General features: G+C 38.0%; 5 protein-coding genes across 7 annotated transcripts; 1 reads left to right on the top strand and 4 right to left on the bottom strand.

Moving 5' to 3' along the window:
• Positions 1-225: 225 nt before the first annotated feature.
• On the bottom strand, positions 226-4,096 carry LOC116002490. Its single transcript, XM_031242637.1, has 2 exons — positions 2,993-4,096; positions 226-750 (listed from the first exon to the last, which is right to left on the bottom strand). The coding sequence occupies exons 1-2, from the start codon at positions 3,946-3,948 to the stop codon at positions 285-287; spliced, it is 1,422 nt and encodes a 473-aa protein (XP_031098497.1). The 5' UTR covers positions 3,949-4,096; the 3' UTR covers positions 226-284.
• A 914-nt stretch (positions 4,097-5,010) lies between these two features.
• Positions 5,011-6,675, bottom strand: LOC116000963 (40S ribosomal protein S18-like). The gene is made up of 4 exons (XM_031240844.1): positions 6,610-6,675; positions 6,342-6,502; positions 5,713-5,901; positions 5,011-5,323 (listed from the first exon to the last, which is right to left on the bottom strand). The coding sequence occupies exons 1-4, from the start codon at positions 6,610-6,612 to the stop codon at positions 5,218-5,220; spliced, it is 459 nt and encodes a 152-aa protein (XP_031096704.1). The 5' UTR covers positions 6,613-6,675; the 3' UTR covers positions 5,011-5,217.
• Positions 6,676-6,822: 147 nt separating this feature from the next.
• LOC116003192 (photosystem II D1 precursor processing protein PSB27-H2, chloroplastic-like) lies at positions 6,823-9,506 on the top strand. Of its 2 annotated transcripts, XM_031243354.1 has the most exons (4): positions 6,823-6,841; positions 7,461-7,584; positions 7,935-8,344; positions 9,159-9,506. In XM_031243354.1, exons 2-4 carry the CDS (start codon positions 7,506-7,508, stop codon positions 9,294-9,296), a joined length of 627 nt encoding a protein of 208 aa, XP_031099214.1. In that variant the 5' UTR covers positions 6,823-6,841; positions 7,461-7,505; the 3' UTR covers positions 9,297-9,506. The 2 variants fall into 2 exon arrangements, with proteins under 2 accessions (XP_031099214.1, XP_031099213.1); XM_031243353.1 differs by lacking the exon at positions 6,823-6,841 and having other exon boundaries at positions 6,893-7,584.
• Positions 9,507-10,059: 553 nt separating this feature from the next.
• On the bottom strand, positions 10,060-11,955 carry LOC116002924 (imidazoleglycerol-phosphate dehydratase, chloroplastic-like). 2 transcript variants are annotated; one of them, XM_031243115.1, is made up of 7 exons: positions 11,715-11,955; positions 11,508-11,600; positions 11,322-11,396; positions 11,142-11,204; positions 10,929-11,038; positions 10,397-10,464; positions 10,060-10,303 (listed from the first exon to the last, which is right to left on the bottom strand). In XM_031243115.1, the coding sequence occupies exons 1-6, from the start codon at positions 11,736-11,738 to the stop codon at positions 10,437-10,439; spliced, it is 393 nt and encodes a 130-aa protein (XP_031098975.1). In that variant the 5' UTR covers positions 11,739-11,955; the 3' UTR covers positions 10,060-10,303; positions 10,397-10,436. The 2 variants fall into 2 exon arrangements, with proteins under 2 accessions (XP_031098975.1, XP_031098974.1); XM_031243114.1 differs by having other exon boundaries at positions 10,929-11,041.
• Positions 11,956-12,109: 154 nt separating this feature from the next.
• Positions 12,110-13,760, bottom strand: LOC116002923. The gene has a single exon (XM_031243113.1). The coding sequence runs from the start codon at positions 13,114-13,116 to the stop codon at positions 12,652-12,654; it is 465 nt and encodes a 154-aa protein (XP_031098973.1). The 5' UTR covers positions 13,117-13,760; the 3' UTR covers positions 12,110-12,651.
• Between the last annotated feature and the right edge of the window lie 344 nt (positions 13,761-14,104).

Raw genomic sequence — 14,104 nt, forward strand, 5'->3', positions numbered from 1 at the left:
TCCTTCCTACAAGATAAAGCATATTCAGCAGCCTATAACAAAGTGGAATAAATAGAACAGGCAAAATGGATTAACAAAATAGAGTCAAGATCTTGAGAATGTGGCTATTCTATAATTGAATATTGCACGAAACTAGGCTTCTCCATGGCATATAAGAAGCTACACAATTGAATAAGACCATACAGATGCAAATGATTATTAATTATAGAATTAATGATGAGAAAATAGTTCTGAATTTCCTTTTAATTGGGGGGCAATGAATAATAAAACTAGAAAAAATGCGGTCACCACATATGCAGTGCATATGTTTCTAAAAGTTCACAACTAACAGAGAGCAGGTAGCTAGAAGAGAACCCAAGGCAAATGGACAATATCTTGGAAGCTGGTATATCCCCCTCAGATGAATTGGAAAGAAAAGAAAGAATGCAGGGATGTATTATACCTCTAAGATAACTATCCATTGCTTTGTTCCCCAAACCCTCTGTGCGCCCATCTGCACGCTTCCCTGTCATTGTATTATGAATTATCACCAGTGGTGGCCACATAATCAAGTCATTCTGGTTAGCAGCTGCTTCATCACCAGATAACAGCTGGTATGACTTTGAATTATCAGGAGGTATCAAATAGTTCCAACCCATCAGAATGCACAAAGCTTTCTGAAAGCCCAAGTGTTCTATAGTTGAATCAGCATTATTTGAATTGTATGCATGCATAATAAGACTGTGCATATCAGGGAAATCTTGGGAAGAGCTGCATGTTAGGCATAAAAATTAGAAAGTACTTCAGGAAACCTCAAAAGATAAGGTCAGGTGCAAATTGAAGTACAATGAGTTTAGCGAATAAATATAAAAGAGGAGCTTGGACGGCAGTATCGCTAGAATCTACAAGATGGTAAAAAAAATCAAATCAACTGTTAGCACCCTGACCAGTGATAAAATAACTGCATTTTCAATTAAATCTTTTCATTATTGTTTTTAGGTCACAGGATAATACCCATAACTCCAAAATGGGAGATAAGAAATATATACTACATATAGCATAATACTAAAAGGAAGATAAATTATTCCCTTGAACTTCAACAACAATAATGGACCACACTAGAATACTTCAATGTATCCAAACACAAAAAGAAATTTCATTATCTAGGAGCAAGGTGAAAAATAATATTCAACAGCAACATAAACTAATTACCATACACTCAATATAATGAGAATACCAGGTTGCAACAAGTATTTGCAAGAAACGAAGTATAGAGCACAGAATTAAAAAGAGATAAAAGAAAAAGTTCAAGTATTTCCCCATCCCACCTTATGAAGGGAGGCCCAACAAATATGGAAAGCTGGTTACCACAATACTACATACTCAACAGGAACAGAATACCAGGTCCCAACAAGGACCCACTACTGTATTGACATATTCTAAAGAAGATACACCATATAAAATGTGAATGAAAAGCTCGAGCATCTAGCAATAGAAACTCCAGAAGGGAGGTCCTACAAGGCACTATTGCACTAATAAAAAAAAAAATTCAACCATAAAAACACTAAGTTTCCTAGTGAAAGCCTGCAAAAGACATATACACATCTGTATATCAAACATAAATACACACAGAAACCCAGATCCATTCAAACAATTTCTATTACTGTCCTTGTCTTTAGTGGAATGGGAGCATTGAATCAACCATAATCCAATGACAGCATCCAAATGAACTCCAGGAAGCAAACAGAGCAATGACAGCTCTTGAATTCCATAAGATACCCCAGTCCCCAACTAAAGGGGACTCAACCATGCTAATTGTTAAATAATAAAATCAAATAATTAAAAACAACACGACAAGTGATAACGAGTAATCTTGGGTACTTGTTAGCAAAGACAGATTCCTGCATATAACTATAATATAATACACTAATATTTAACAAAGCTAAGCAACACTGAAAAAGGGATTTAAGTGCATAATTTATGATCTTGCAAGGCAAAGATGTTCTTACTAAAAATAATAATAAAATAAAAATCAGCCACCAATATTAGCAGCTCAAAAAAATGTGGCTTAAAGAATAAAAGCACCACATTTGTAAATTCCAAGCAGAGATTCACACCAATGCCCCCAAACAGATTGGAGCAACTCTAGTTCATTAGTAATCACTCAAAATCTATAGGACTATATGCTGAAAAAATTCAGATTTTGATTCTCACCATTATGAAGCAACATAATCAGAGAATGAACTCTGGGGCTCACATTTTTCCCCATCCAAGACAACGTAAGGTAATGCATTATGCATTTACACTAAAATGTGAAATTCAGAAATCATAGTCTAGGGAACATACACAATATCACAAACTCAGTACTACAAAGAAAGTTCAACTTCAAACCTTTAAATTTGAACCCACAAGCATGTGGAAGAAAACAGATTCTGCTCCTGAATTATAGGGGTTACATGTTCTCGTAGTATTACTAGATCACAACTTGTACTACTCCCACTGTCCCACATGATGCACAAGGGATGGTATGTACTATGTACACTTATTTAACAAGTTTATTCAAGCCCAATGATGCCACTGAAACCAATGTGGCAAATTGAGACTACTATTTCAAAAAATAAGCAAATAGAAAGCTGCTGAGGGATCAAGATCACAGCCCTAAACCAAGACAGCAAACAGAAAAAATAAAATCACAATTTAAAATGACTAGATAATAACTACTAATAGCCTTCCCACTTAAGAAATACTATATAGAAAATAAAATTATTGCATGCAGCAATTGAATGTAAAGGTACAGCATACAAATACACCAAAATGAAATTAGCACTGATGCTGTCTCACTGTGCATTTAGCTCACATATTGGATGTTAAAAAAAAATATTGACTTTATCCTGAAGCTACTTCAAGAGGGGAAAAAAGGAGAGAGATCAAGCACAGCACCTCTTCATAACAAATCAAAAGCAAACAAACAATAACTACAAAAATATAGGGCAATCCTACTTTATTTTCAGACCTGCCACAGACGAGACACTGAATACGTCCCTGCTTTCCATCTGCCAAAAACCGATTTTTCTGGTTTGTGTTTTCATAAACCAACTTAATTTGGTGCAAAAATGCCTTCTTTAGGGCATTTTGATCAACAGTATGATGCTTAAGCTGACCTACATTTGCCTCAGCAGTCCTCATAAACTTGGCAGGCCTCATTTCCCCTACATCTCTCCTATACAAACCACTAGTTCCTGGTGAGTTGCTCATATTTCCATGCTTCAAAACCTGCTGCCTTTGTCTCTCAAACCCATCATACACTTCCCTTGCATCGTCCCCAAACTTTCTCTTCATTGGGTTCTCATGTACACCCGGCCCCATCCCTGGTCCACTAGCCTGCCCATCTAATCCTAGCGAATTCCAAGAATCCTGATTCCGGTTCCACATAAACGGATTCTCACGGTCCCGGAACTCGGGCCGGAAATCCGGGCTCATTGGAAACTGCCTATCGAATCCTAACCCCGGCCCGCGGAAATCCCTAGGTGGCAAAGGTTGAAAATCCTGATAATTCGGAGGCAAAGCGTAGTAAGGCCTCAAAGAACCATCTGAAAGCGCGATGCTCCGGCGCTCGAGCATATGAAACCCGTAGGTAGGAGGCGGCGGAGGCTCCTGGAACGGAAACGGAGGCAACGCGGAACGGGTATCCGGGTCGGCGGGTTTCGGAGACCGGAAATCGGATCTGGGCTTAGGGGTGGGAGGTTTATTTGCATTGGCCGTCGACGGCGCCGTTTCCTTCCCGGTTTTCGGTGAGGGTTTAGGTTTCCCATCTCCTAAACCCGACCCGGAGGGTTTGGAGTCCTTGGGAGGGCGGTTTTTCGCCGGAGATTCCCAGCGGGATTTACGGTGGGAAGCATTGGAAGATTGCGGTGGCTTGGCATTGGCTGAGGAGGAAGATGGATGCCTTGAAGGGTTGCCTCCTGCCATCACTCAGCTCTCTGGGTTTCAAAATCTGGTGCGACAGGGGATGTATATGTAATTTGCAAGAATCTATAAGAAATACATGTTGAATTGAAATGGGGAAGAAAATAGTTGAATTAGGTCAATATGCTAAATTTGTGATGGGTGTAAATTAGCGTGATCGATTGCATCCTAAGTTCATAACACATAAAAGGCTCCTCAAATCTGATTTTAGATGCCTACTTAGCAGGAAAGACAATATTCTCGCTTGTCGGGCAATTATGGTAACCTAAACTGGCCTACTCGGTGGTCAATAAAAACATTTTGATTTCTTGGTTGGCTTGTCGGGATGATTATGGTAATTAAAAACATTTTGATTTCTTAATTGGCTTGTCGGGATGATTATGGTACTCTAAACTCGCCTACTCAATGATCAATAAAGACAGTTTGATTTCTATTAAGCTTGCCTACTTGGTGGCCAAAAAAGACAAATTTTTTCAATTTTTGATTGGCTATTTATTTAAAGTGATATTGTGATTTTCGTATGCTTTGGCCCCGTTCTTTTGCTGAGGGGCCTTGTGCCCTAAGTGTAATGATCAATCTCTAGGTTCATAATTTGAATTGTGAATATTCAGTATGTAAATTGTGATAGGTAGATCGAACACATGATATAACTATTGGTAACCTCTGTGGAGGATTGAGTGTGTTGGGGTGAGAATTTCTTGATGTTTTTTATTTGTTTGGGATGTGCTATGATGAAGGTGTTGCTCTTGCCTCTTGGTACTGGGGAGCTGAAAATAATGGCTCAAATTTTGAGTTCCATCTTTACAAATGAACTAAAACCTATATACTCAGTACCCTGATGTTTGATAAATGACAACTGATGAACATTGGCATGCAATAGATTCAATGATGCCTAATTTAGAGAGATGCCAAACAAGGAGTGTGATTGTGTGAAGTTTGCACTTTGCACACCATTTTCCAGAATCCAGAACAGAGCTTCATTTTTTAGCATTCTGCCCGACACATCTGCACATTGTCTCCATTATAAGACATCCACAAATTTAAGATAAAAGAGAATTTGCTTCATCACAAGAAACCAAAAACACTCAAGGATCTATTAAGTTCACAAGAATCATTCAATAATGTAGCAAAACAGAAAAGATAAGGTCTGCCTTCATTGAACCCCTAAAAAGCTCAGTCTCAAGAAACATGTACTACATGCTAAAGACCACATCATTGTATATGAAAACAAAATTTAGAACAGAACATGAAATATCACAGGTGTAATCAATCTTAACGCTTCTTTGAGACACCAACAGTCTTTCCCCTACGTCCAGTTGTCTTAGTGTGCTGTCCACGTACACGAAGACCCCAGTAGTGACGAAGACCACGGTGATTCCTAGCATTTAAAATTAACAAAAAGTCAGTACAAAAGCCTCTCCAATATCTCTTGACAATCAAAGCTAATAACCCCACATTTTCCTTTATTCATTTTATTTGTTATCTCAACATGAGAACGTAATTTCAGATCCAGATATTGGGAACTGAGAAGAAACATCTGCATTGCCTTCCCAAAATTATACTTCTAAAACCTGGTAAATGGGATATTACAATTCGGGGGTGGTGCTTGTTGGGAGGGGGTTGCTATTTCAATAGCTTTGATAAACAAACAACAGATAAAGTTGTACGAATAGAAGTATACTAAGATGTACACAATATAGTCAACTAATGATAATTAAACTTACATTAAGATAGAATATGAACCATACATATAGTAAGAAATCATACCTAATTTTCTTCAATCGCTCAAGATCATCCCTGAGCTTCATGTCCAATGCATTGGACACAACCTGAGAATAGCCACCATCCTTGTAGTCCTTCTGCCTGTTAAGGAACCAGTCAGGAACCTTGAACTGGCGAGGGTTCGCAACAACAGTCATCAAGTTGTCAATCTCAGCTGAAGAAAGTTCACCAGCCCTGCAGCAGTACATACATATAAGCAACACTCAGAAACTGGAAACAAGGATACAACCCAAGTCCTTAGGAAGCAATTATCAAACCACTCTACGACAGGGCATCTTAAACTTGATTCAAAAACACATAGAAAATAATGAATAACATAAAACAGAAAGCTTGAGCAGTATTGTATCAATGGTTGTCAAGAATTGAAGCACCCTTTATAGACTTATAAAACACCTTTTGTTTTATGCTAAAAAAACTGACCTACATTGCATTATTAATAGGTTGAACGACACAATTTTTCATTCAATACATTCAGTTTTGCGAATTTGAACATCAAACCCCATATATTTACTACCAACGCAATAATTCATAGCAGATAGAGCGACATACGAAACGATTCAATTAAAACGATAAAGAATAAACTTGTTAAATTCGTTGATAAGAAAAGCCAAGACCTTTTGTTCATGTCAATATCAGCTTTTTTGCAGCAGATGTTGGCGAATCGACGGCCGATACCCTTGATGGAGGTGAGAGCGAACATAATCTTCTGCTTCCCATCGACATTGGTGTTCAGGATACGCAGAATGTGCTGGAAATCCTCGTTCGCTACCAAACTCTGCAAGAAAACAATCAACAATTCAATCAAAAATCAAGCTCACGGCGAGATAAACACTACAGAGTCCAAAAAGAATTGACTCAAAGCTGCAAACTGAGCTTACTAACCATGGCTGCGGGCTTGCTGTTTCCCTCTCCGTCTCTCACTCTTCTGCAGGGCCGCTTTGACTGGAGAAGAGGGAAAGATAGGGTTTTAATAGGTATAAATAGAGAGAAAGCCTACGTGTGAAATGACCAAGTTACCCTCGACTTTTTTTAAAAAGTCTTTTGTATCCTTTAGTTGGATAGATAACATTATACGCAGTTCTTGAAAATGTTTGAAGGACTCTGGGAGGCTCAGGTTAGTCAGCTTTTTTGCTTCGTTCTTCTTATTTCATCAATATTTTTGTGAATTATTAATATTTTTTTTTCTTTATTAATCCACTTATATTTTGGGTAATTGAGCTTAGATTAGTTATGCTCAATTTAAACAGGAAAGATTCTGTCTTTGTAGCTTTGTTTGCCCATTTACTTGCAGCCCAAAGGGATAATTTTGTGATTCACTGGAGCTTGTATGTTTTTGCATTGGAATGTATTCAATTATCCTATGTAATTAGCACTTTTATTACAAAAATTGTAGAGAAATTAGGAAATTTAGATTGTATTCCACTTGACCTGATATCTTGCCCACAAAAGCCCCGGAACCGGCACTACAGGATCGGTGCCCACAAGGAGCCCACCACATTGGGTGTAATTCCCACACTGCGGGTGCCAGAATCTATCCTTGCCCACAATTTACCAATCAGGAACCAACTGAGCTGCCTTTACGGACTTATTACTTATTAGGATATCTTGTTTAAATAGTTATACAAGTTTCACATTCCACTTGGTCTGTTGGAGATGGATATCGGGGTGTGGTAAAGAATGTTGTTGAAGAAGTGGTGCGTTGTTCTTGTGGAAACTAATGCCTTGGTGTTTAGGTACGTTACTCCCATGCTTGTGGGGTGGCATGAGGCGAGATCAGGATGGCTTCCTTCCTACCTGTAAAGATGTGCTCCTTTAATGTTTTCAGTTCTGTTGCTAAGTGTAAAGATGTCACTGACTGTAAGTATTGAACCTCGTCTTTGCTGTTCTGTAGTTTTTATGTGATAGGAATGGTGTCGTCTTTGCTTTCTGTTGTGATTGTATTAACCGATTCTTGATCAAATCCTATGACTCTACCTTGTGATACAAAGTGATTAAGGCTCAACTGATCTAATACTCAAACGTTTCTTTAGAGTTTGTTATACCTTTGGTCCCTCGACTATCTTCTTGTAGCTTGTGATGTTTTTTATCTTACTAGTTTCCCATTAGGCTCAGTTTATTCTCTTATTTTCTCTCTAAGTTGTTTGACCATTTTTCTCTTGCAGTTTTTATTTTTACTAAACAAACTGCCTTTTCTCATGTTGTAACAGATAAAGTACGACCAAGGTGCCATGTTATGCTCTCTGAAGAAGAACAATCTCGTCGCCAACTTCTCGTACGGTGTGGTGTGATTCCTTTTGTTTCGTTTTTAACAGTTAATTGCAGACTTGCATTGTTACCTGCTTGGGCCGGAGATCAAGCAAATGCCGAGGAAGAGAAAGACGAGGGTGTTGTTGGGGCCTTAAAGTCCTTGTTTGATCCAAATGAGAAAACCAAATCAGGGAAAGTGTTACCAAAGGCGTACTTGAAGTCAGCGAGAGAAGTTGTTAAGACATTGCGGGAATCACTGAAGGAGGACCCCAACGACATAGCCAAGTTTAGGCGAACAGCGGATGCAGCAAAGGAGTCCATTCGAGAATATCTGGGTGGGTGGCGAGGAGACAAAACAGTCGTCAAGGAGGTAAAATTATACTTCCTCTGTCCACAATTGTCTAGTGGGAAAGAACACATGGATATAGAACATGTTTAATGCAATATAAAGATTCATTAAGTGGATATACTTCCATTTTTGCATATGTACTAAATGTTATAAAGATCATAACTTTTTCCTTTCATCCAATTGAAGAGGTACTTTTGGCAAGGAAACTGTATGTCTTATTGTATTTATTGTAGATTATGACCCCTTTTGTTGGACAGCCCAAGACATAAATCTGGACAGTTTTAGATAGACAGAGAGGCATTTGGGGGTTACCCTAGCCAAGTTGGTCGAACAGTTGACTTGGTAACCACAAGGTTCCAAGTTCTACTCCCTGTGGGAGCTGTTTATTGGCCTTTTTGGTTTGATCTGGTTAGCTATGGGCAACTTAGTATGGTTTACCTCCTTGTGGTCCTTTGCCAGCTAGAGTCACAAGGCGGGCTCCTTTTGGGTGATGGTTACAACTTTCCCGTAAATCAAAGAGAGGCATTTCACATTTGTATCTCAGCTATGGGGCTAGGGACTGAGATGAGAAATATATATCTTTAATGGCAATAGATTGTGAACTTAGGATGGTACAATCTGTGGAGAGTTGGACTTATATTTCATATCATCTTACATCATTGCAAACTTTGAACACAAGACGATAAGATCCTAAAGAACATATTGAAATTCTACTAGTGCTTGACACATCTAAACTGCTCTTAATGCTTTAGCATCATCTTATGTGCTGCTTAAATCTTGATCGTAAGAATATGAGATCCTTCTGCCGTATATCTGAAGTTTGCTGTATCTGCAGCAATCATATGTCATGCTAGAGAAAGCAATCAGATCTTTGGCCGGCTTTTACTCGAAGGCTGGCCCATCTGCACCACTGCCAGAGGATATCAAAACCGAGATTCTAGATGATCTGAACAAAGCAGAAGAGGTTCTGTAAAATGAGGTGTTGCACAAGAAACTGTACATGAAATGAAATGCAAACAACTCACTGAATGTCATTCTTTTTTACTCCATTTTGTTGTAAAGATTCTTTGTAATGAAGAGTTCCCTACTTTAAAAGATGCACTGACAAATAAGTGGTGTAGGATTAACAATGAAACATTGCTGGAGTGTTAACCTCATCCAAACTTACAGAACATTCTCTGTTCCTGCTTTTTGTTATTTGGTTTGGTGCTGGGAAATGTCATTGCATATAATGTTTCAAGAGGAGCCCATGAATGACTTTAAAAAGTAGCAATTAAACATCAATTTGTCATTTTTTGTGCATTGAGTCCAATAGTCGATTATCCAACCGTAATAACCATACTTAAGGTTCCGGCAATAGACGTTGATTTCAAAAATGACAAGTTGATGAGCTTAAATTGGTAATTAGGATTCCAGCAGTCAAAATCGGCAACCAACAATCGTTTGACAATCACTAATTTCGATTGTCAGAACCCTAATTACCAATGGATAACTAACTAAGTTCAAGAATCTAATTACTTTTTGCTTTTTTTTTATAAAGTTCAAATGCCTATTTGACCCTTTTTCCAAAAAATAGAATGAAGTTTATCTAACACTTGTTAAAGAGCAAATGATGATCTTACAGACAAGTGTTAGATGTTACTGCAATTGCAGATTGGTGATGGCACAAGCCATGGGAACTGTAAAATTCACAGAGAATTGAAGCCTCAAGAATACCAATACAAAATGATCAAAGATTTGCTCCAATTCCAAGATAGTAAACTGCATCTTTATCAAACTCAAATCCACAGGCAATGGAAGATTATTCAAAGTACCTATTGCTTTATTGAGAAAACTAGAAAACACTTTTATACAATGTTAATCCTTACAACTTCTACAGGGCTCACAAGTTCTGATAAAAAATGTTGAAATCATAGAAATGGAGTGTGTTCATACATCAGCAAGAGAATCATAGTCTGTTTGCGGAACTTCAATTTAAGTCTGCGAAACACAACAAATTGCGATTAGGAGAACACCCGAATATCGATTTGACATTTGGAAGAACAACTTTGATATATAATAGTAATGCTAAACCTCCGACTGTAACACCCTCATTTTGTCAAATTTCGATACTTCAGACACGTGAAAGAACCCCCTTTGAGCTGCATGATGAATCGAAAACTAATAAACAAGCAATAATGACAAGAGTCGTGTAGCAGCAATATGTGTCCAGACATTAACGTTTATCTTCAAAGAAAAATCCTCACGCTAAGTACTTGCAACTGGCAGTACGTTTTGCAGCAAACTCTAATTGTTAAGCGATTGTAGCACAGTTCTAGAAGATTGAACTGTACGAAAACTATAAATTGGACCTATAGAAGTAAGATAAAAGGGAGAAATGCTATTTATAAAAACTGTAGATGTATATATTGGTTTAGTTGGACATTTTTTGGCGTGGCGAATGTGAAATGCTTTTGTTGGCCATTAAATTACGGTAGGTTTCTATTTGAATTTTGGAAACGCAGTCGAACCCCTGTGGTGCACTTTAATACAATTTTACCTATTAAAAAAAAAATCCCAGCAGATTTAAAAGATATTATGTTAGGGGGGAGAGGAAGTGCAGAACCTTGGTATACTTCCACGACGACGCAAGTCATACTCAGTTGCTTGTCTAAGGGCTCGTGCAAACGCCTTGAAGGTTGCCTCAATAATGTGATGAGAATTTTTCCCGGCAAGCTGCTTCCAATAAGATTACATTCATGGATCATTATAAACATCGGGGAGAATCTAAATGCAATAACCCAACAAAAGGAAGACAAGCAAATGTGCATTCAACTACCTGTCGTATATGAAGCGTCATTCCAGAAGTGTTGACCATCGACTGGAAGAAGTGTTCCACCAGCTAGTAAATTCCATATTCAAATTAGTAAAATGATTATGTATCCATCTAACATAGAAACTCAACGAGGGAACTAAATAGCTCCAATTCAAATGAGCAAACAAAGCCCATATAAGCTACCTGAGTGTCATATGTTCCCACTCTCTGAGTAGGTATTTGTAAATCATAACTTAAATGCGGCCTTCCAGATAAATCCTGAATTGAAATAAAAAAACACATGAATTATTACTTTTACAACAGAGATACCAATGATAGTATCACGAGCTCTTCTGAGTTTTCTAAGAACAAATAACTTTCTTAATGTACCAATGCAACATGAATCAGCGATTCATCCAGGGGAGCTGAGAAGTCACCAAACCGATTGATTCCCTTTCTATCGCCAAGTGCTTGCAACAACGCCTGAATTAACGAGGGGAAAAAAAAAAGTTGCAACCTCACGAGGGGAAAAACAAGTTGCAACCTCACTTGAATGGTCTATAAAAGCAAGTTGTGCAGATAAAGAAACATACACACCTGTACATGGCTAAGCATGCGCATCTGTCATCTCTCCTTCCATTTTATATTATCCATGGAGGAGGAATCTTTGAATCACATGAAAGAGGAGATGATAAGCTTTAAACAAATCCTAAGATTATTATTATAATTATTGCCATTAATTCCTATTTGTGGGAGTAATCATTGTACTACCACCTATGCATGCAATATTCAAATCAAAGTATTCTCCTCCAACACATAAAACCTGCATACCATATGGTAACATCAAATGTTCCTAAGCATTACCAAAAACAAGGCCATAATAAAGTAATCCACGTTTTCATCTTTGAGATTACCGAAATGTGAAGGATTATGATCAGCAGATGGGGATTACGACTAGCTTCACTGACATGCAACGGTAAATGAAGAGCAAATAGTGGGAAAAAAGCAATTAGTGCACTGAAAGTGTCTCGATCAATCCACAAATGAGATACAAAAGAATGGCTTAAAGGGCAGAACGAAAGCAGTGTTCTGATATGTGCTTAGATTCAAGCCAAGCAGCCAACTAAGTATGCTAAGAAGATACTAATCTAGCAATCATAGATGTATAGTTTATATGCCTATTATGATCAACTAATCGATAATCATCACAAATAATAAGAGCATCAAAGTAAGCATAATCCTACCTGTCAATCCCCCTCCCTTACCATCCCTTGGCTGTTTCTAACTATTCATGCAACAAACAATTCATAGAGCTCAATTGAGAACCAACACCAGCCTATGATCATTAACGATAAAGAGAGCAGGAAGCTTGTACCAATTGTCCACGAAATTGACAATTTAGCCACAGAAAAATCATTACCCAGGCCCCAAAAGGGAAAGGCAATGCGGATCATCAAGCGAAAAGATGAAACTTTTCTAGACAGGGAAGATGGAAGTAATTAGATACCCTAGCAAAGTTACCATAACGGTTTTATTATGATGATGACTGGAATTCTCTTATGCTCTCAATAGAAACCTTCTTCCTAGTCTCGAAATCAACCTTATCCATATCAGAAACTGTTGCCAAATATCCATAGAACACTCTCTTTTTCTCGCCTGTTCGCTGATCAACCTTCACTAGGTCTGGATTGTTTTCTTCGTCCTTCACTAAAGTCAAGGGATGCACACGGGACCAACCATTTCTCCCACGGTTGTCTTTGAGAAAGTATTCTGTCAACCTTAGAGCCTCTTTCAAACCTGACTGATCACTGGCAAATTTTACAAGGGTAATGCCTAGGTGACCTTCTCTGCAATATAATGATTTTGACTTGCCCCCTTGAAATCCAATATCTGAAAGCAAAAATTTCAGAATGAGGCAAAAGGAGAAGTCAAGAATTTGCAGATGCAAGACACTGAAAACATCATCGAATGGTAAGAAGGTAGCTCTCATACTAAACATTCCACTACTTGTACATTACACCACAGCTAAAGTCCACTCCCCTTCTTCCTTTTTTAAAGAGAAAATAAATAAACAAACTAGTATTTGTATATAAGAGCATATGGAACTTCCAAAAGTTGGAAGGGAAATGATCTGACACATATTTTCTGGCCAAGTTTAACGTATAGGGCAAGACAAAATTTTGAGAAAGTTATTAAGCAGGCAAACTCTTAGAGGCCTGCTCTCCTCTGGATCAAACTACAGAAAGAGATGCATACATGAATTTACAAAGCTGAAAGACAATATAACATACGGAGTAATAAAGAAAAGGAAAGTTTCCTTCTCTTCCCACATTAACTGATACAAGAAACTAAAGCACAAACTTCAGCCAATTAATAGAATCTCTGTAGAAGTTCTATAGGGGTAATCACATGCAACATGCATTCCAACTAGCCCAAAAACCTAATAGCTTAGCAGCAAACTCCCAATAAAAAGCAGTATACCCTTTGTATAAGAGAATCATGGTACTTGAAAACTGTGTTTGGCACACTTACACATTGGCCAGAAGTGATGAACCCTTGATCCTAGCCGACAACTACACGAGGGGGAAGCTATCACAGAAGCTTTACCCCTCTACAAATAAGCTGGGTCAAACAATAAAAAGGTGGACACTTTTAAGGCTAGATAAAAGGGTAATGCCCTCCAAGCAGTTCCAAAGTTAAGGCTGTTGAAAAAAAAAAAAAAAAAAACCCTCTGCTTCAATGAGGTCATACTGTGGCCAATAAGCACTTAGTAAGTCAGTAGTCAGCTATTAGTGCAAAGGTTTTTAAAACAGTAGAGAAACATCAAATTTTAGTCTTATCTCCTTCATACTGCATTGTTGCATCTGATAGCATCCTCATCCCTCTTCATGCACAAAAAAATTATTAGCCTTCCCCTTTGACCAATCCTCTTACCCTTTTATGTTCTAAAGTTTCCTGCAATTCAGCCTCTGAGTCTCCAAAATCAG

The sequence above is a fragment of the Ipomoea triloba genome, chromosome 13, assembly GCF_003576645.1.
Source record: "Ipomoea triloba cultivar NCNSP0323 chromosome 13, ASM357664v1".
Lineage (NCBI taxonomy): Eukaryota > Viridiplantae > Streptophyta > Magnoliopsida > Solanales > Convolvulaceae > Ipomoea > Ipomoea triloba.

What these genes read in the sequence shown, in the direction of transcription:
- LOC116002490 (XM_031242637.1), bottom strand. Translation starts at nt 3,948, where the DNA reads ATGGCAGGAGGCAACCCTTCAAGGCATCCATCTTCCTCCTCAGCCAAT. An exon ending in CAGTGTCTCGTCTGTGGCAG is followed by an intron (nt 751 to 2,992) that starts GTCTGAAAATAA and finishes CCTAACATGCAG; the next exon opens with CTCTTCCCAAGATTTCCCTG.
- LOC116000963 (XM_031240844.1), bottom strand. An exon ending in GATATTGACATGAACAAAAG is followed by an intron (nt 5,902 to 6,341) that starts GTCTTGGCTTTT and finishes GTACTGCTGCAG; the next exon opens with GGCTGGTGAACTTTCTTCAG. An exon ending in GAGCGATTGAAGAAAATTAG is followed by an intron (nt 5,324 to 5,712) that starts GTATGATTTCTT and finishes TTTAAATGCTAG; the next exon opens with GAATCACCGTGGTCTTCGTC.
- LOC116003192 (XM_031243354.1), top strand. Translation starts at nt 7,506, where the DNA reads ATGGCTTCCTTCCTACCTGTAAAGATGTGCTCCTTTAATGTTTTCAGT. An exon ending in GTGTAAAGATGTCACTGACT is followed by an intron (nt 7,585 to 7,934) that starts GTAAGTATTGAA and finishes ATGTTGTAACAG; the next exon opens with ATAAAGTACGACCAAGGTGC. An exon ending in ACAAAACAGTCGTCAAGGAG is followed by an intron (nt 8,345 to 9,158) that starts GTAAAATTATAC and finishes CTGTATCTGCAG; the next exon opens with CAATCATATGTCATGCTAGA.
- LOC116002924 (XM_031243114.1), bottom strand. Translation starts at nt 11,738, where the DNA reads ATGCGCATGCTTAGCCATGTACAG. An exon ending in GCATGCTTAGCCATGTACAG is followed by an intron (nt 11,601 to 11,714) that starts GTGTGTATGTTT and finishes TCGTTAATTCAG; the next exon opens with GCGTTGTTGCAAGCACTTGG. An exon ending in TGGGAACATATGACACTCAG is followed by an intron (nt 11,205 to 11,321) that starts GTAGCTTATATG and finishes GGAATTTACTAG; the next exon opens with CTGGTGGAACACTTCTTCCA.
- LOC116002923 (XM_031243113.1), bottom strand. Translation starts at nt 13,116, where the DNA reads ATGTTTAGTATGAGAGCTACCTTCTTACCATTCGATGATGTTTTCAGT.